The 20,576-nt window shown below is 43.6% G+C and overlaps 1 protein-coding gene across 4 annotated transcripts in view; it reads right to left on the bottom strand.

The window, feature by feature from the left end:
- Window positions 1–17,698, bottom strand: part of LOC130254313 (receptor-type tyrosine-protein phosphatase eta-like) — a 72,115-nt gene extending 54,417 nt beyond the window's left edge. For all 4 annotated transcript variants that reach the window (XM_056493710.1, XM_056493712.1, XM_056493711.1 and 1 more), the window contains exon 1: window positions 17,558–17,698. In XM_056493710.1, the coding sequence (XP_056349685.1) occupies window positions 17,558–17,614 (57 nt within the window). In that variant the 5' untranslated portion in view covers window positions 17,615–17,698. The remainder of the gene's footprint in view (window positions 1–17,557) is intronic.
- Between the last annotated feature and the right edge of the window lie 2,878 nt (window positions 17,699–20,576).

Genomic DNA, 20,576 nt, shown 5'->3' with positions numbered 1-20,576 from the left:
TGGCTTGAATGTTCAGAAGTTTATTTCTGATTCTATTCCAACAGGCTTCTAAGCAGGAAGTACTTTGGGATACCCATCCACCACCACAGAAAATTTCAACTTTAATTCCTGTACACAATCCTTTTCTTCACATCTTTACATACTTCTCTACCGTGTGACTGCCTAAATTGTGATTTGCTAAACACACCATGGTTTTGTAGACACACAAGCCTGCTTATGAGCCCTGAGTTTTAGGATGTGCTCTGCAATGCAGTACTTGGTTAAGTTTGACAAATCACTTCCTCTCCAACAGGCTGTAACAGCCTCAAAGAAATGTACACATATATAATGTATACTGTGCCTCAGAGTTCAGCTCAAATAACACCACCAACTACTGCCTTAGAGAAGCACCAACAATATGTCCTTGCTCTTCACAGCCCTTCTACTTTGCCCCCTTTTCCCAGTAAAAAATCCTGGACTTTGTCAGTGTTTCCTTTGGCACAAGGAAGCATACATTTTATTCCTGGAGGTAGTTAAGCTATCTCTACTTGTATAGTAAAGGCACACACACAAAAGACCACCTCAGTATGGTCCAGCAGCTCTTGTCTGCTCTGCCCTGTGTCCCTCAGCACAGTCCTAGGCAAGCTTCAGATTTTCATAAGTGCTCCATTCTCTCTGCCAGAGCCCACAAAAGGAGCAGCATCAGAGAACACATGCCCATAACTCATCTCCTCAACTCCCAGCCCATGATACGATCACTGATCCACCTTTGGCCAGGAACACCAGCTCTCTGCAGCCAGGTCAGGGTGCAGAAGAGACAGCCACTGAGCTACCAAAGTCCTTGGACACTCCCCAGCCACGTCCCAGAAAAACAGCAGTGACACACACTCTTCACATGGGCCAGGCATGAAGCCTCCCTGCAGAAGGCTGAGCCAGAGCACTGCTCTTAGGTTAACCTTCAGCAACTCAGCATTGGGCTCTTAGGAAAATGAAACTAGAGGGCATTTCTGGCAAGTCAGAGAAGGTCAGCGGAAAGGGAGAAAAAGTTGCCACACAACAGCCCCAGTGAAGAACAGCATTGCACTCTTTGTTCAAGTTTCTGATTTTTATCAGATTATGCCACAGTGTTAACATTGTTTATGGCCCTATTTTGTGTCTGTGAATCACCCACTCCTAGAGACTCTTCCTCCACCCCAGATTATAAATAGGACCATATACAGAACGGAGCCTGTGAAGCAAAGGAGACTTGCTGAAACAAAATAATGTATATTGAACTGACAAAAATCTTTCAAAAGCCTTTCTTATTTATTTATAGTGCTGGCTAGACAGGCAGATTCCCACATTTCATAAACCCTGTAGGTCACTATCTCCATTGCTCATTCACAAACAATTCTGCTAATAAAAAAAACAAAAAAAAAAAACCCTCTGGTTATAACTGAACTTATTCCCCAGCACACTGCTTCTTGGCAAATGCCTTTTGAAAAAAGAGATTTTTAAACAAACAGTATTATGTATTTTTCCTATTTGAAGGCAACACATGTCTAGACCATGATATGACAATATGACATTATTTATGTATCTGGAGACATTCAGACATTGAAACCAACCTCTTAGTGCTCTATCAGTACACATAAGTAGTTTTCTACCATGTAATGGCAGACTTTGACTTAAATTCCCATTGATTCTATTTCCATAGGAAAATACATTCTCAATCCATCACTTTTTTTAATTCTCTCTTTCCTCCAGAAACGACTTCTTGCAGCAGGAAGTTCACAGTGCTGTCATCCAGGTAACAAACAGACAAAGAGATATATGGCCAAAAGCTGTAGAAAACAGGCTCCTGGAGTCCAAACACACATGACACCTTATTAAACCAAGACATAGTGAGCTGAAGGCTTTAGGAGCCAAACAAGCCTGGGCATTAAAGAAATCCAAATTCCCTTTGAGATGGGATGGATGGAAAGCAAGCACAAACATTCTGCATTGGCAAGGCAAACCTTCAGTGCTCTTGCTGAATCCCAGGCAACTCATCCAATCTTTCCATCCCCACGCTTGGATGTATTTGCTACACATCAGCTTCACACCAGGAGAGGATCTGGACTGGATACACAAGCAAGGGCCTGCTGAGCTCAGGCACCCAGACCAAACCCACACAGGCAAATACACACCACTACAATGTCTCCACCAGCTGCCAGACAAACCAACAACAGGGATGCTGGGGCTGGATAAACCCTTGATTTTTCCTCCAATTACAGAGACATGGTTACACATAATGACTGTGTAAAAGACATCCTGCCCAGAATCGATCGAACAGAAACAGAAGAGCCACTGAAACAATCCTGGCATGTTCTACTAATGAAATTCTTTGTAAGTGCCTAAGGTATCCATTCTAGTGCTTCACTATTTGATTCACCATTTTTCCCTCCTGCCATTCATCACATGGTTATTTGTCAAGCTAACAGTTCCTTAATCGGTTGTAAAAGTTAAAACCTGTTGTGGAAAGGTTCCTTTTTAAAACACAAAAGCAGAGTACAACAAAGCACACCAATGCATATTTCAGGGATAGTTAAATGAAATAATATTGTTGTTCTTTCTTATTTTGTAGACTCAACAAAAATCAACTGTTTATAATCTCAGCAAAAAGGGAAAATACTAGTGCCTGGAAAATATCACAGTAAGTCTGGACATCATTTAAGCCAAGTACATGTCTTCTTTTTTTTTTATTCTCCTACTGCTTATCTCAACACACAGTTCCTTTTCCTTTAGCCTGTTTCAAACAATACTTGATACTAAACAAACAAAACTAAATAGCAAAATAAATCATTTCTCACTAAAGGCTCATTTCTTCTCTTCTGTTCTACATTTATAAATATATACTGCAGACATACACAGTCACAATATATATACACACACACACCCGTATATGGAACTGGCTAATGCTACTTAGAGTATCCTATTATCTTATGGTTAATCAAAAACTGACTAGTATTAAAAATGACTTTTTGGTAAACAGCAAAAACAAGAGTAGGATCCCATTGTAATGACTTAGCAGGACTGAAATTCAGAAAGTCCAAGTTGTGTGCCATCACTTCACTGTTATTTCAGACCCTTGTGTACATTTAAGAATAGAAGCTTTCCCAGGGGCTCAACACATTGATTTTCATCACCACTCTGAAGTACTGACCAAAGAACCTACAGTAGCACTATTTAACCTTCCATAAGCTCTTTCCACATAAAAAAACCTGTCTGCAATAACAATCTTTGTTAATGTGTCTGATCAACACAGAGGGAACTATAAGATCATAAAACAGGACTGTGACACAATAACAGTGATGGGGATCTCCCACGTAAGTTCTCATTTATGCACACAAAGGGGAAACAGGGAGAAAAAAAAATTAATTAGAGCTGACTGAAAAGTGAGGCATATGGTTTACAGGAATTTTTGCTTTCAATTAAAACACCACCCTCATCCTCCTCAGCAACCTAAATAAATACAAATAAAATCAAACTATTCTGTGATGTGTATATGCAATAATTGAATATAAGCATGAAATAAAATTGGGGAGGAAGCTGCACTATAGGCCATATGCAACTACAGCCTGAGTTGTGTGAAAAAACACTGTCACCACACTACACAGGCACTTATTCCTCTCCATTTTATCACTGCATGTAACTGTTTTCCCCCCATTAGTAAAACTCATTCCACCTACACACCTGAAATTTGACTTGAGGTGTAGGCAGAAAAGGAAAAAAATTTTAAAAAATTATAAAAATAAAAATAAAATATAAAAAGTTGTAAAGAACAGGGCTGAATTTTAGCAGTAGACTTTTTAATACAGAAATCATGTTCTGAAGTTTCATACTGATAAAAATGCTAAAATATGAAAATAGCTATGTTTCTAAAATAATATAATACAGGAAACCATGTAAGAGACAGAGCCATTAAGGATGGATTTTCAATCAAAATGACAAATTGCAATTATGCATATACAGAGAAGACTTAAGAAAATGGGATATACTTGATTTAGAAACAAGTATGAGAAACGCTGTGAGAAAGACAATCCATACCTGCATTATGAAAACTCAGAATGAGTGGAGCTTTCACCCACTTTAAGTTACACCAGGATTACCCAGCCCAGAGAAGGAAGAGTTTAGGAAAGGCTGTGACAGAGCTGTGGCACAGCCAAGTGTCAAGGCTGCCCATCTCAGGTGTGCTTGGAGATTTCACCAGAGCATCCCCACCACAGAGTCTGAGGGTGGTCCCACACACTGTGCATCCCACACCACAGAGCTTGGCTGGGGGTGAACATCTGCAGCAAGACAGGAGCAGGAGGAAGAGCTGTTCTGCATGACAGGGAGGCAGGCACTCATGTTCTGAAAACCAAGGCCAACTAGTTAAATGAGAAATCTGAATGGTAATTCACAGGGTGTCATGTGACCTTACCCAGGGTCTCCTATCAGAAGATCCCCCTTCTTCACTTACCCCAAGCACTTCAGTTTGGAGAGAAAGTTTTAGGACTATATGCCAGCATTTGCCTATATGTATTTACTTAACTATGAAATGTTGCAACCAAAACACTTCAAAACACTAAGAAGGGGAAAAACATTGCTGTGCCAATGCTAAATACCCTAAATACCTTCTAAATACCTTTTTTTTTTTTTATGGTCTGGCAAGAAATGGATTTTCCCTGACCCCTTTAGTGCTCCCTTCACTAAGGCAGCCTTGCTGTAGCTAGGAAAAGCTTATATATTTTAGAAATACTTAGGATAAGAAAATAAAAAGTCTTAATTGACTTTTGCCTATTGAAGCCTTTGCAGAACTGGAGCAGTGAGGGGGAAAAGAATGCTCTCACCTCAGCTTGAAAGCTAATAAAAAAAAAAAATCAAAAGGGGGGCAGACACACCTCTCAGCAAGGTTGTGTATGGGGAGCTGCATAGGGACACCCTTTACCTGCATCCCAAAATACATCCAGGCAAGCTGAAGCTTCTCCAGCAGCACCTTCTTGTGAGGAGGCTGGCATTGAGCAAAGACAGCCAAGCACAGGGAGCAGAAGAAAGTGCACTCTAGGCTCTGCCCCCATCCTTTGGAAAGGGGCAGATTAAAGTCAAATGGGCAGTTTAATTCCAACACTTCCTAGGTTTTCACAGATGGATTATGCAGTGATATATATATATATATATATGCAAACAGTAACACCAGTCACATCTTCCCCTCCATAATGGTCACCATAGACTGGAGACTTTGCTGCTGTGCAGTGAAGCAGATGAACCAGACAGGCTCATTCCTCTCAAGCTCTCAGATCATCATGGGTTGACCATCAGCAGACACTGATCATCATCACCTCTTTGCAAGCAGCACACAGCTGGTGAGCTCATGTAGAGAGAGAGCCTGCAGGTTCAACACCAGCTGTCCAGAAATGCCTTCCATTACTTTTTACCATTATCCAAATTAGAAGGGATAGTGCCATGTTATCTCAGCTGTCAAGTGTGCAGAGGTCTGGAGGTGGTAGGTACGTGTGAACTTGGCCTCCCTCTCATTTCAGGAAGGGATGTCTCATCCCAAGAGGATCTAATTAAGAAGAAGGAGGTGGACTGGTTGGTTTCATGTCAGAGGGAATAGGGTCCAGCTCTGTGTAATGAAACAGCACATACTTGGGCACTGCTTCAACAGCTGAGGCACGCTGTTAGCTTACGTAGGCTGCAGCAATCTTGCTATGTGTTTACTCATCATCCTCCCCCAATAACCTACTTCCTTTTCTTCAGAAACTTTGCTTCTGCTTCCACAGAGATGGACATGATGAAGGAGTGCTTAGACCTCAGGCTCAAGTTGCTTCGCATACACTTGTCCTCCCCAGCTCTACCCACACACAGTTCTTAACTGTTTGCTGCATTAAAGCAGGGAGAGGAATATCTTTAATTAAAGTCCTCCAAACACCACCCAATACATACAAACCACAGACTGCTCATACAAGACCAGTCACTGCCCTACAGGACATCCAGAAACAAACTGTGGGTTTTGTTGGTCAGGGGAAAAAAAAAAAAAAATAGTATTTGCTGTGCAAAGGCAACAAATGGGTTTGTTTGTTATGTACAATGCACACTGTCTGGGGCTAGATCAGCCTGATGGAAGCCGTCTACAATGCAGCCATTTAACCTGCATATTGATTTTTGCACCTTTTCAAGAAAAGGGCTGTTACCTTTAGCAGGACCTGCACATCACGGGCCATCCCTTCAGAAGCTCCCTAGCATCCCAACACCTCTTGCTGTCCCACTTGCTATGACTAGCAGCTTTAGAACTGGGACTTGCTCCATGATATGGATCCAGGGTGATATTCACTGTCCCACTAAATGCCTGGCAAGGTTTTGTACAGCTTCACTCACACTCCTACTCCCTTTTCCCTAGCACTCAAGTGGTTTACCACAGGCTGCCCTGTGTCTAGAGGTAAATGTCTATCTCACCACACAAGAACCCTTTCCCCATCTGTGCCTGATGTAAGGAATGCCTTTCCCATCTACAAACCCACCAAGAATTAGCCAATTCACTTAGAGAAGAAAGAAACAAGACCCCACAACCCCGCTTTTGTCTGATTTATAACCCATTCATGACCAAAAAGGAACCCTGTATTCACAAAATACAGGAAGTTATATAAAGGAAGCTTTTTTCCCCCCTGCAGCCCTCATTTTTGATGCAGTTTGTGAGCAGAAGTGAATCCTAGTGGAGACAGGTGAGGTGGGGTACCATGCTGATCTCCTATATGCACCTGCTAACTGAGGAAGACTTCTTTTTTGAAGTCATTGCCAGAGATGCTAACCCCACAAGATTCCTTATAATAGCCATGTAAAACTAAAATGTCCCATGGCATTTACAACCTCCAGGTCACAAAACACAACCAGTGCAAGAAAGGGGAGGAAAGCACAAAAAAAGATTTGAGGGGTGGCAGGTGAGCAGCTCACAGGTTCTCAAACAAAACTTGACCCAACAACCTACTGCAAGTCCTAGAACTTCTCAGTCTTTAACTTTATCTTCAAAACTCCAGCAGGATTTCATCAGTGCAATGTTTCATGTGGGAGCATGAAACAGCAAATGTCTGACTTCAGGAAAGCAAAAGTAAGAGGTCTTTGTTCAGAACGGAAGTTGAAGTTTGGCACTATCTTATCTCCCATCTTTTCCACACATTTCTACAGGACAAGACAGAATGTTCAGCTGACCAGTTCTCACTGCAAAACTCAGATTAACACTCATGCAATTAATTTTTATGAAATCTGGAGACAATGAACAACAAAATACCACATGTAGCAATGACTGAAGTGTCTACATGAGAGATACCTGTTTTCTTTTTCACCTTGCCTGTTTTCAATTTAAAAAAATCATTTACAAGAAAGAAGAAGGAACTGAGGTATGCAATTTGCACAAACAAGACTGCAGAAGACTCAGTCTGCAGCAACAGGCTTTTTCCAGAGCTGGGCATTACAACTTAGTGTTCTTCTTAGCAACTGTGCCAGGTATTGTGAATAGCCCTAAACTCAGGGATAGGAGGAATCACTGCACATACTGCTTACCAACCATAAATGCACTGCACAGAATTCTGCTTGCAGCATAACCTATGGGGCACAGTGAAGGTTAACAGAAATGACCTTCTGTCCAGCAGCAGCACTTCAAGCAGGCAGTGGCTCTGCTAGGATGGAGCAGGGTCGGCTCTGTGTGAATCACCCAGTCATTAACTTAATAACTGCTGTATGGACAGCAGTCCCTGCAAGTAAAAAACAGTGCAAGTGAGTGAAAACAACAATTTTCTTTTTCGTAGGCTGCTCAAACTTTCAAAAATTTAGAAGTGAACTATTTGCACCACTTAGATGAAGTCCCAACCAATTCCACCATAGAGAACTAGGCTCCATTATCAGTGAAGAGGGAAAAGCATGCTCTGCCATAACCAAATAACAGCTCTGACCTTCTGCTCACTCCTCCTGCAGTGTTGTGCTTCACACACTGAACCAGGAAATAGTTGAAGAGATACATGTGAAGTTATGAAGACTGAGTCAGAAGACAATAGTTAAATAAATACCAGTTAAACCACATACCGTAGACCTGTCTTGTAGGACTGGGAAATGAGTATCGCCTAAGGCTGCTCCAGATATTGCATCCACCTGCAAATATTTGCTGCTGGCTAAAGCTCAGCAAATGCACTTTCATCAGCAGCAGCAGGATTCCCCAAAATATTGTGGGCAAGAAAAAAAGAGAATGTTAGCTTAATTCAGAGTACAATAACCTAATTATATCTTTTAATCACCAAAACCATAGAATAGCTTGTTGGAAGACTTTTTTAGTTTGTGTGTTTGGTGGTTTTTTAAAGCACATTATAAAGCTAAATATAGAGCTCTTTTTTTATGAGAATTTTAGGCCTTCAAATTCATGAATATAGAGAGCTGATTATTAGCTTCTTTAATGTGGCTATTTTACTATGAATGTGGAGCAGACATCAGAAACAAGAATGTCACAGAGGAATTGGGCACACACAATGAAACCACAGAAGCAATTACACTTTCATTATATAGTCTTAAATCCACATAAAAAACTATGATAAGACATTTATATTTTAGATCAACTACCTTTCAGCAATAGTGAAAAATCATCATAGAGAAAGACAAGAAGATGATAAAAATGCACTAACATGGTGCTGGTGGACTTGGCCATTAAAGTCAGGTCTTATGAAGAAAGATGTAAACACTTCATAACAACATTTAATCTGGAACTGTTAAGCTGGAAAAAAGGCCCATCTCCAAATGGATTCAACACAAGTCAGGTTGTTTTTGGTTTTTTTTTCTGCTTCTGTTAAATGGCTAGATTTTTTTCTCTGGAACTATCTCCCTGAAACTTTAACATGTCCAAATGCAAGTCCTTAATAAGTTACAGACAAAGGCAAGTTCTCTTTTAATCAGGACAAAGGAGTGCATTGTTGAGATTTGTCATATACATACAATTACCTGCATTGTTATGGAGATTACAGAACAAAGGCTCAACAGATCCACTTCCAGATCTTACAGCCTTGTCCTTTCCCATAATTATCGTCTTAAAATTGAATTTCATTTAACACATTCACAATACCAATATCTACCAGTGCTTAGCATGTGCTTAGGGAGAGCTTCAATTATTTTAAAATGGATGTGGCAATGCATTTAATTCATCACTGATCACTCAAATGAACATGTTCATTTTAATAGCACCAATAGAGCAAAGGGTTTTTAGTTGGTTGGAAGAAGGCTTAAAAGGAGTACAAAGTTAGAATAACTGGCTAGTCTATCACTCACTTGAAAAAAACCGCAAAAGACACTTGCACAAAAATTTTTCATTTTTCCTTTCATCTCAAACAGGATTTTGAACAGCACAGAGATATTGAATTAAAAAAAAAATAAACTAAAAAACAAGTCTTATTCTGCAGATATTAATGCTACTCCTTTACCTCATGTAAGGATATGTTGGTCTCCTTCCTCAGCTATCATATACAAAATCTATGAGAAACTCTGAGTTTAGAGCACCAGGCCTGTGTCTGTGACATGCCCAGTGTGCCAGCTAAAAAGGCCAGATCCTGACTTCAAAGCTGAGCTGCTCATTTCTCCCTGGTGCCCAGCTGCACAGAATTAGAGGTAAACTACTCTAAAAGAGTTATGTAAACTGAATCAAAGATAACGAACTTCCCCTAAGAAAACTTATTTTTTTGAAGATACACATTGACAAAGACTGTGGGAAGGAAACTGTGGTTAAAATTCCCGTATTTATAAAATAAAGTATAAATCCATAGAAGGTGAAACCATCAAAAACCTCAATTAACCAGACACAACCTACTTAGCAGGAAAAGAAAAAAAAAAAACCAAACAAAAAAACACGTCAGATCTGACCACAAAAAGGACATTTTTATTGGTACTGAACTTCAGGCCAAGTATTAGAAGAAGCAGATGACCCTGTAGATGGAAAGAATACCAGAATTTAGAAAATATAATTCATGTAGCAAGAAAGCCACAGACTCAATTCCAAACTTGGTTATAAATGGGAAATTATAAAATGTGCGGTGAAGACTTGAAAATTCCCCTGCCTTCACTAGAGAAAAGCAAATAAAACAATTTGATGATCCAAAAGGACCCTACCAATTTACTGTTGCCCATTTTATTTCCCCCTCAATTTGATGTACTTATAAGTATATAAAATTCCTGCAGAATCAAAGATCATGATCACAAAAGGAAGAAAACCCTAAACTCCCTTATTAACACAATACAATTTTACATACGTAAATTTTATGCCAGCCACAGGCATCCATTCTTCTCCTCACATTGTGTTTCACAAAAAGTCTCATTTATTGCTTAAATACAGTGAAGCTGTGGCACATCTCATATTGTACTAAAACCACCGGCAAAGCCAAATCAATCTTTTTTGATGGTTCCACACTGCTACTTTCTGCTAATGTACATTTCTTTCACCTGCATCCCAGAGAGAAGTAGTGGAAGTCCTTCTCTTAGTCAGCCAAAACCACATTTTGGTCTCAGAGAGCTCATTTACCCCAAACCCCTGCCAGCACACAAAACTGGTTGCCTTTCCAATCCAGATGTCCCTGGTGGTGAAAGCCTCATCCATTTCCATTTCAACATCCACCCTTCTCTTTCCACTTCAAAGCACAGAGGCCACCTTGCACAAAGTCAAGCAGCAGAGCAGGTTTTGACAAATAAAGACAAAGATGGGACCTCCCTCACTATCAATTCAGACAGTAACTGACAATTCACCTTTCCTTAAGCTGATGCAGACAGATGAAGGTAGCTAAAATGAAGTCTCACAATTTTCCCCTTCTGTATCATGAGACTTTAAGGAAAACTAAATTGAAAGTTTCAAGGGGACAGTCTGGGAATCAGTTGTCTGAGTTTGGGCATGAGGAAACACTGGGGAAAAAAAAAAGGCAGCAGAAAGAAGCAACCTCCACTTATCTACAGGGATTGCTGCACACAGTCCTGTACACAACAACTGCTACAGGGAGCAGCAGGAAACTTTCCCAGTCTAATAGCATGGATGGTCCCATGCTTTGCTGCTTATATAGGCTGGCCTGCCCCAAAGCTAAGCTCTACTGCCCCATCCTTTGCAGCATCCTCCTTTTTCATGAGTGGCACTCACAAACCAATCCTCTGGCTGTCATCCTTTGCATGGCTCTCTCCTTACTTCAAGAAACAGAGCTAGTGAAAAATACAATTTGAAAGTGAGGACTCAAAACCAGGTATGAAGAAAAAGACTTGCCAGCAGTGACCTGTTAATGTGTGTCTGTAAGAAATTAAACAAGGAAGCTTATTGAAAGTGCTCTTGTTTACTAGAATCCAAGTGCACAAGAGGAAATAATAACAGAAAGCTCTGTCTAAGCTCTGCCAAGATGGGGAATGCAGAAACAAAAGCCACCAGCATTCCTGTGCAAAAACACCCTCCAGAGCCATCTACCATTGCAGAGACAAACCATCAGCAAGCAGAGCGAGATGTGCAACATCATGAACTGGACCAGGAGTCTTCTTACAGGCATGCAGAGTTCCCTGTCTTACCACCCACCTGCCAAGACATCCATGAATGATTCATTTTGACACACTCCATTAAAAAAAAAAAAAAATCCTGCTGAACTAGCAGAAGCAGAGGCTTTTAAATATGCATTTAAAGCCATGCCAAGCTACAATCCCTCAATGACCAAGGACAGGCTGGGTTTCCACAAGGCTGGTCTGCACAAATAACCCTTTTTGGGGAACACTCCCATGCAGGCTAGGTTCAGCCCAACTGCTTGCAAGCTGGCAAACACAAAAAAAAACCCCTACCAAAATAGTGCCAAAAGGAAGTAAGGAATTACTCTGAAAATGCACCTAATCACAGAGCCATCTGTGTTGTAGATACAAATCTAACAGCCTAACAGGGCAAAGCTCCCAGGCACTCACATCTTTCCACTCACCTGGAGTGTGATGGGAAGGAGGGCTCCATCACTTTGGGGCTCAGGAGTGCTAAGAGACTGCATCTGCTTACCAGGCCACAAGAGACAGGCTGCAATTAGCAATACATCTCTGCACCTGACATTCAAGTCTTTACTTAATGATTTTATAGTCTCAGAAAAAAAATTCTTAGTATACTCAAGTCCCAGCTCATTTGGTGCATAGAACACAGAAACCAGTACTACAGTATGCAGACAGCATTCTCCTGCACACCACAAAGCCAAACCAATCAACCAAAAAACCATTAAGCCCTTCCAATAAACAAAACACCCAACCCAACATTTAAAGAAAATGCCCACATTCTCAACCCTAAAGCAGAAGCCTACATGCAGAACACAACAAAAACTTTGCATGCGATAGGAACTTCCCAATGACTCACTAGGTATTTCTTTTACATGTTCAGTTTGGCTAAAAGTGTACAAAAGAGTGAGAAAAATCAGAAGTGTGCCAAACAAATGAGAGGTACAAAAAGAACAGGAAACAAGCAGATGGGCAGCATTGGACAGAAAAAGACCTCCAGGTACTGGCTAGGAGATCCTGAAGGTGATCCTAACAGGGGTCTCTTCTGCCCAAAGCAGTACCCATATCAAACATAGCCTTAGCCCTCTTCACCAGTTATACCAGCTGGGTTTGAAGCACCATGTAGAGCCAAGGTCAGTTACAGACCCCACAGATCTGGTCCACAGCAAGCACCAGCATCACCCTTCCTCCATTCAGAGCTGCCACTTCATGGTAGGTGCAGCTTCTTTGACTATGAGGCACGGTTACCAGCACAGTTACCTTTTCTCCTATTACATTTCTACAGGTGGAGAAAAGCTTTCCTACATGGCCTTTGGGATCTTTACAGAGAGCATAGAAGGAAAAGAGTGATGGGTGGACTGCTTGGTTTCTAATATCAAGGGGCTCTTCCAGTTTCCTGATGATGGTAGGAAAATAAGTACTTTCAGTGATGTGCCAAATACCAACAACACTTATGGAAAGATATGGACATATCCTTCCCTGTGTTTTCTATTGATAGCCCATGGAGGCCATAGAAGTTAACCTAATGAGGCCATGAATTTTTTGATTCAGCTCTGGTTGGACCACATTTACATGTCCATTCTTTGTTGGATTACAGAAATACTTTTCCCACTTAATCTTGGATTTTCTCCTGGAACTTTGGATTAATAGCCCCATGAGGCCTGTTTATGTGCAGATACATTTGGGAACAGCTGGAAAGCACTTAGAGAAGAGTCTTGGTGCAGCCTTCCAGAGTAGTGCATCTGTTTTGTTCTTCTCTTCCTGTGATGCCTGATCACTCTTTCCTCCACGCTCTTTGCTTTCTAACACTTCATATTAGCACATGTTCACCTACACTTCATTTTTTTACCCCCCCACCCCTGTCCAATTAAAGTCCTCCCCTGCACAGTCATCTCCTGCTGAAAATTAATTTCCTACTGATAGCTCCATTTAAGGCAAAGTTCTTTCACTCTCCCATCCCTACATAGCAGCAGGCCCTCTCTGCTGGAGAAAATTAAACTAGCTCTTCCTACACTTGCAGCAACCTTTCACAATGTTCAAGGTACTATTTACATTCAAATTCTGGAGTCAAACTAAAAGTATCAGGCTAACAGCCAGATGTGCAGCCACCAACTGGTTTAGTAGTGTCTCTTGCCTTTGCTTATCCCACGAATCTTTCAAGCAGGCAGGTAGATGTCCTAGATAGCCTTCACACCTACAAACATCCAAGCACCCAACCATTCTTCAACACTAACAAAATGCTCCCTCTATGATACACTGTAACTCTAGTAGAAAGAAGGAAATGCATAAATTAGAATTATATAGATTATGCCCTGCACAATGAACAACCAAAGATTTTAAAACAGCAACAATTTCACTCATATTTAGAAACTCCAACCATAAAAAAATTACATGCCATGAAAATTCTCAACAAAGACTTGCATGTAGCTCACATAATTGAGGAAGTACTAATAATAGCATGGCTGTTTGCACAGACAACATTTCCACTGTGGGCCTGAATTCTGATCTCAAATATGCAGAAGAAGATATTTTGTTGTGTGCTGCTGGCTGGAGACTCAAAGTATTGGAAACCATGTGAGTGTGCTGCAATGTGCAGCCAGCCTATGCCTCTAAGGAAGCACTAGGCACATCCATGCCACGCTGAAGACAAAGCCTCCATTGAGCACTGCAGAAGGTGCTTGTGTTGTGGGGCTTTGTAAGGAACATAAAGAAGCTCAGGAAATTAACCTGTGTTGCCATTTTAAACAAAAATGAAAACAGTCATCACATGAAAATAACCTGGCCTGGCAGATGAAAAGATCATTTCTAAGCTACTCAGACACAAGCAAACTCTGTTCACAGCTGCAGCTTCCCCTTCTGGTCTATGCTGCCTAAGTTCAGGCCTGCTCAGGTCTCCAGATCAGCAATGCTCATACCTGTGTTTTTAATAGTGGCTATTAAAGGGTTTGCCCCAGAAGTACATGTACAGAAGCAGCAAGGGAGCCTCATGTTTCTCAATCTTTATTCTTTTGTAAGCCTCTAAATGAGCTGTATGTAGACCTGTCACAAAGTTAAATGGAAATTACTATTAACTTCTTCCATGTGCTGAAGATTACCCAGAATAATTTCACAAACTAAAATTTAAATTTAGTGTACTATATAGGAGAAGACTCAACAAGGATGATTAATAATGACCAATATATAGCAAAAATTATCTCCCATGCAACATCCACATGTGGCAAGCCCACATTAGAGATAAGACAGTTCTTAATTTAAATTTCTCTGTTGGAAATTCAGACCAGTAATTAAGACATAATCCTATGTAATCAATTCACACAGTATCAGTAGTTTTGTGCATGGAATAAGATGTAACAACAAGCTATTAGGTCCACACAAAAGGCACCTGCAATTCAAAACGCCAAAATAAGTCCAAAAATAATGTGTTGCTCTTTTAGTAGAAATGTTATTTATCATGTCGCTAATATGATCACACTCAATAAACGGAGAGCAAGGTCTGTTTTTTAACAACTCCAACCTTGCCCACTATGTTGTAATTCATCAAAAATAAGCAAGATGCTTATCCTTTAGTAAAAGACACCACAGAAAGATCATGTGGCCATCACACCACTGAGGAGCTGCCATGACACAGCCGTTCCACAGCTCTGGCTGCTTCCCAGCGTGTGGTTGGGCCCACAATGGTGTTAGTGTGGAGTACTGTCCCCTGTCCGACCCCACAGTCATCTGAAAGGCAATGCAGAGGCCAAACCCAGCCAAGAGCCACTTCCACCCCAGCCACTGCCTTTCTACTCAGAGGCTGGCTGGGAGACTGCAGAGAAGGGGCAATAAACGGTTCTTACAGGCAGCACACAAAGCCCAACTCATGCCACATGCCTGACAGTCCTGCCATCTGCTGTCACCTTCCTACAGCACCTAAATGCCTCCCCAGGTAGTGCCAGGCCATGTCCCTGCAGCTGAGCACATGCCACACATGAAACACCAGCCAACTCTAACACACACCTGAGCCTATGCAAAGAACCCTACACAAAGGGCAAAACTGTGCCCTATTAGAGAACGTGCCTCATTTTTAGAGGGCAAAACCATGTGAACAGCATTGGAATGGGCAACACAACCATTGTGCTTAAAGCATTGCCTCCAAGCAAGGCTTTATTCTGTATCCTTACGGCCTATAGGCTATAGAAACATAATAACCTTTTCAAATGTCAGTTCTCACCCTACCTGACAAAGGCAGCTATGGTGAAATTTAGTCATTTCAAATGAGAGGATGATTTGCAGAATCACACCATCAGTCAGCACCTGGTTTACATCCTATTCCTCTAAGGAAACAATCCTAAAGAACTTTTCTCCCCACCTGTCCCCAGTTCAAGCACTGCTCCCAATGTTCAGAACTCCACCAGGGGCTGATCAGCACTAGTTAAGAAGCCTGGTAAACTGAGTCCTCCTTGCCTCAGCTGTCACATTCACAGGTACAATTAAGTCAAAATTGAGAATATCGTCTTCTAAATTTTCAATAGTGATACTATGAGCTGCAGAGTTCCCACCTAAAATTATGAGCCACACCAAAATCTGCAGATCTGACCTATGTCCTGCAGCATATTGATGGGAGCTCTGATAACATCAGGTGATGACAAGACCTACTTGAGGGTCCGCAGCTGGGTCCCAAGATGACCAATGCATAAACATAACTACATATAACTGAGGAGAGGATCCACTCTTTTTAGTATTATTATTAATCATATTAGACACCAATTAAGAGCCTGATTTAGAAAACATTAGGGATCACTAAGTCACAGGATTTCATACTCAGCTTGAGAAAAAAACTATGAACAACAGAGACCGTGGCAGGCAGATCCTGCAAGGCTGTACCAAAGGACAATCCAGGCCTCCTCTGAGTTCTTCCGCAATGCTGGTGTATTTTAATACACAATTCAGATTTAGCTCTTATTCAGAAGAGATTTTCAAACCTAGACTTGGTACAACAACAGAGATTGAATGACAAAACACTATAAGGTACCTCAAACAGAAACAGACAAGACAAGGAAGCAAAGGTTTACAACACTCATTGGCTGCAAACACAAGCTGATGCCAATGCAAGGTAAGGAAAAAGTAGTAAAAAATGTAAAGCAGCATTACAGTTCTGCTCTGCAGCTCTCAGGCAGATCTGTCACCACAGATTACTGAGCACCTTGGTTCCTATCAACACACATTCACACTTCTGTGGCAGAAACCATTGAGGCAGAGAGGACAAGCGGGTACATCTGGAAGCAAAAGTTCAGCAAGCCTCGGAACATTAGAGTTCACAGCAACCATGAAGCTCCTACGGGAACACTGAGAACACCATCAGCTGAGGGAAGTAAGGGTGAGAGAGTCTGTGCCAGCATGCTGAGTGGGTCACCTGGCACGCGATTCTGATTTACATCACTGAAAGGTGTTCTTGGAAGAACATCCTGCAACACACGTGGGACCAGAGCGGGGCCTCAGAGCCAAGCGTGCTGGCCAAGGCCTCCTGCTGATCGGCTGCCCGGCACCGCCAGGGCTGCTCGCTCCGCACCACGGCAACATTTTCCCGTGGAAACTCCGCGCTGATCCCGAAAGCGGTAATCCAGCGGGTGATGTGCACGGGCAACGCGCAAATACCCTATTACCGTATAGACCCTATCAATGTAATTAACCGGCAGCGACACGAGGAGGGCAGGGTCCAACACCGGGGAGACGGGAGCCGTCCCTGGTGTACCCAGGGCAGCTTTTACGCAGGAAAACAACCGGGGTAGCCTCACGCCCCGAAAGCAGCCACGCGGCTGCACCGCCGGGTTAAACCTCCGCACAGCCCCCGCTGCGGCCGGGCGGGGGGCAGGGGGAGGCCGCGGGGATCCCGCCCAGGTGAGCGACGCTCCCGCCGGGCCACAGCGCGGCCCCCAGCCTCCCTGCCCTCCCCTCCGCGGGCGGCACCGGCGGATCCGCGGCGGGACAAAGCCGAACCCGGCCGCACACCTGCCCCGCCGAGCCGGGGCAGCCGTGGCGGGGGCAGGTGCGGCAGCCCCCCAGCTCCGCCGCTCGCTCTCACCTCGGCCAGCAGCAGCAGCGGCAGCAGCAGGAGGCAGGGCAGCGGCAGCCGCCTCATGGTGGCGGAGAGCGCTCCCCGCTGCGCGCACGGCCGCTCAGCCCGACGCCGCCGCCCCCGGAGACATGGCCGGGCTGAGCCCCGCACCGCCCGGCCCTCCCCCGCGCCCCGCCCTGAGAGAGGCGGGGGCACGGAGCCGCGGGGGAAGCCCTGCGCGGGGCGGAGTGAGGGGCGAGCGGGGCAGCGGCTGCGGAGAGCCGGGCCGGTCACCTCCCTGCGCCGCCGCTCCTCGCCGCCTCCCGCCGGCCCCTCGCCCGCGGCTTAAATGGCCGTCTGGCAGCGGGCGGAGGGGCTGCGGCTGCCGCTTCCCCGCCTTCCCCCTCCCTCTCTCGCCGCCGGCATCTGACATCTCCCCCCGCCAAGCCAGGCCGGGCGAGGAAGTGGCTCCCTCCGAAAGTTTCCTGGTCTCCGCCGGCACCCGCGGAGGGAGCGGCGCCGCGGGGCGCGCCCCGCCGCCCGGCCGGCCTGGCACGGTGCTCGGGGGCGGGCGATCCGCGCAAGGGTCAGGGGTAAGGCGAGGTTAACCCGGCCCCGGGGGCTCCCCTGCCCGCCCCGCCGCCGGCCGGAGGCGAGCGCTGCGCCGGCCGCGGCCACACGCGGTCCCGGGCGGAGTAAGGAGCGCCCGAGCCCCGCCGAGGGTTTGCCGCAGTGAGAGGCTCTGCTTGTTGCGCTATTTTTCATCCCCAAACAGTCCCCCAGGAAAGTCTTATCCCGCTCCAGGCACGGGTTTGGACATATTTTATTCATGTCATCAAAAGGGACGTGACATCATCAAACGCAATCCCTTAACTTACTTCCCAGGCTCAGTGAAGTGTTCCACATTTCATTCATCTTGGATAAGGGAAAGGGGGAGGCAGGCACAATTTACAGAGCATATCTTTAATTACGGAAACACTGGCAGTCCTCATTTTCTCAGAAGTTTTGTGCTCATATGTTTGTCATTTCCCTGTCTTTTCTGAGCCCTCAAAACATATGCATAGCATTACGGAAGCAACTATTTCCATGGGAGTTCATGGGAAAATTTACAAGAATAAGGACATTGGGGTTGTTCTCTGGAAAAGAGAAGGCGCCTGGGAAACAGTATTTGAACCTCTCAGTACTTAAAGGGAGCTTGTAAGAAAGATGAGGACAGACTTTTTAGCATGGCCTGTTGGTACAGGATAAGGGGGAATTCAGCCAATTCAGACTAGATATAAGGAAGAAAAGTTTTACGGTGAGGGTGGTGAATCATTGGAACAGGTTGCCTGGGGCAGTTGTAGATGAAGCATCTCTGGAGATGTTAAAGGACATGTTGGGCGGGGCTCTGAGCAACTTGATGGAGTTGGAGATGTTCCTGCTTATCACAGGGCAGCTGGACTAGATCTCCTTTAAACATCCCTTCGAACACAAACTATGCAATCATTCTATGAGGGCACACTCAAACCTTGTTTAGGAGTCTGAGACCTACAGCTGGAGTTAGACAGTGTATAGGCATCACTTCATATCAGGAAGATTTGCAGGAAATAGATAATTACTTCAGAAAAGGTGTGGGGGTTTATGGGGTGGTTTTGGTTTTGGGTTGGTTTTTTTTATGTCAGGGAGTCCTGAAATGAGACAATAAACACCATACAAAAAACATTAATAAAACTTTTTACACTTTCCATTCAGTGCAAAGCACCTGAGAATTGTTATCCAGCTGAAGGCTCCTCCTGGTAAACCACACACCTGACAGAAGTCTCCCTGGTTGCTGTGAAGTTGTTATGCTGACATAACTTCTGCAGATCAAACCCTACCATTTGGAAATTACAGCTCTGACTCATAAAATAAATTCCCTGTTCCCGTGCCTGGGCAGACCCCCAGTGGGTCTAGGTTGCCAAACTGCAGCTTCTGGCCAGACTGGGTTCCAGTGTCTTGGCTGCACCTTAAGCGCCACAGCTGCACTTGAGCAAGCACGCTTGGTCATCCTTGGCTGCAGCCCAATGGGAACAGCGTGGCTTTTTTAATTGCATACCTTTCCAGGACAAAAACCTGGTAACTAATCCAGTTGTCCTTGAAATTCAGTGGGAATCTCTTCACTGATGTCAGCAGTAATGGCAGCCAGCTCTGAAAAAGAACATTAAATGAAAATAAAAGCAAAAATTAAAAAAATTTAAAACGCACTGAGAAAGCAAGAAGTGGGATTCTTACCTGTTAAAATTTTAAGTATCTCCAAGCTGATGTTGATATCTCCAGCCTCTAGACATCCTTGGACTTTTAAGTTCATTGAAGAGGCCACAGAACCCAATTTAGAAACAAAGGGCGTTATATTTCTTAGGTAATGTTAATTGTTTGCTCCAGAGAGCAACTGGGCAGCTACATCACTATTACAGGAAGTGAACTCCTTTCACCACACCACGTCTGGATCTGGTATAACTGGTGGGGCTTTTCAAATACAAGGTACATGGAATCTGTAATTAATTGCTTTCTCATTAACACTTGTAGCTGAGTGTACATCATATGATTACTTGTATGTCAAGCACCTGAACTAGGCCTATGAAGTTCTGGGGCACAGTCTCATTTTTTTGGAGCATTCAAAATAGTAGAGAACTGCATTAAATTTGCTTGTAGAGATCTCTAAGCAGAGTATTTCTAGGACTGCAGTAAAAAATTACCTTTACAGCATATCTTTAATTGTAACCATAACTAATGCCATCAGTAGGATTTATGCACAGTGAGTTAACCTGGCACATGGAGAGCATGGATTTGTTACTGTTTCAGGGTATTTCTGTGACTGACTCTTACCAGACCTCAAGGAAAGAACCGACTCCTTTCCAGAAACGTTTCTAGGGTGTTGGAAGTACTCATCTTCCAACCATCAGGGACTCTGTGTGTAGGACAGGGGAGTGAACTATGAAGATTCATAAACATTTGAAAATACTCAGATAGATATGATAGAAGGCAGCCACAAGAAAAGGAAAAGAAATTTCAAGAAACATCAGGCACA

Source organism: Oenanthe melanoleuca, chromosome 5 (genome assembly GCF_029582105.1).
Source record: "Oenanthe melanoleuca isolate GR-GAL-2019-014 chromosome 5, OMel1.0, whole genome shotgun sequence".
Classification (NCBI taxonomy): Eukaryota; Metazoa; Chordata; class Aves; order Passeriformes; family Muscicapidae; genus Oenanthe; species Oenanthe melanoleuca.
The sequence above is the reverse complement of the archived record's forward strand: the minus strand, read 5'-3'. Positions and strand labels throughout refer to the sequence as shown.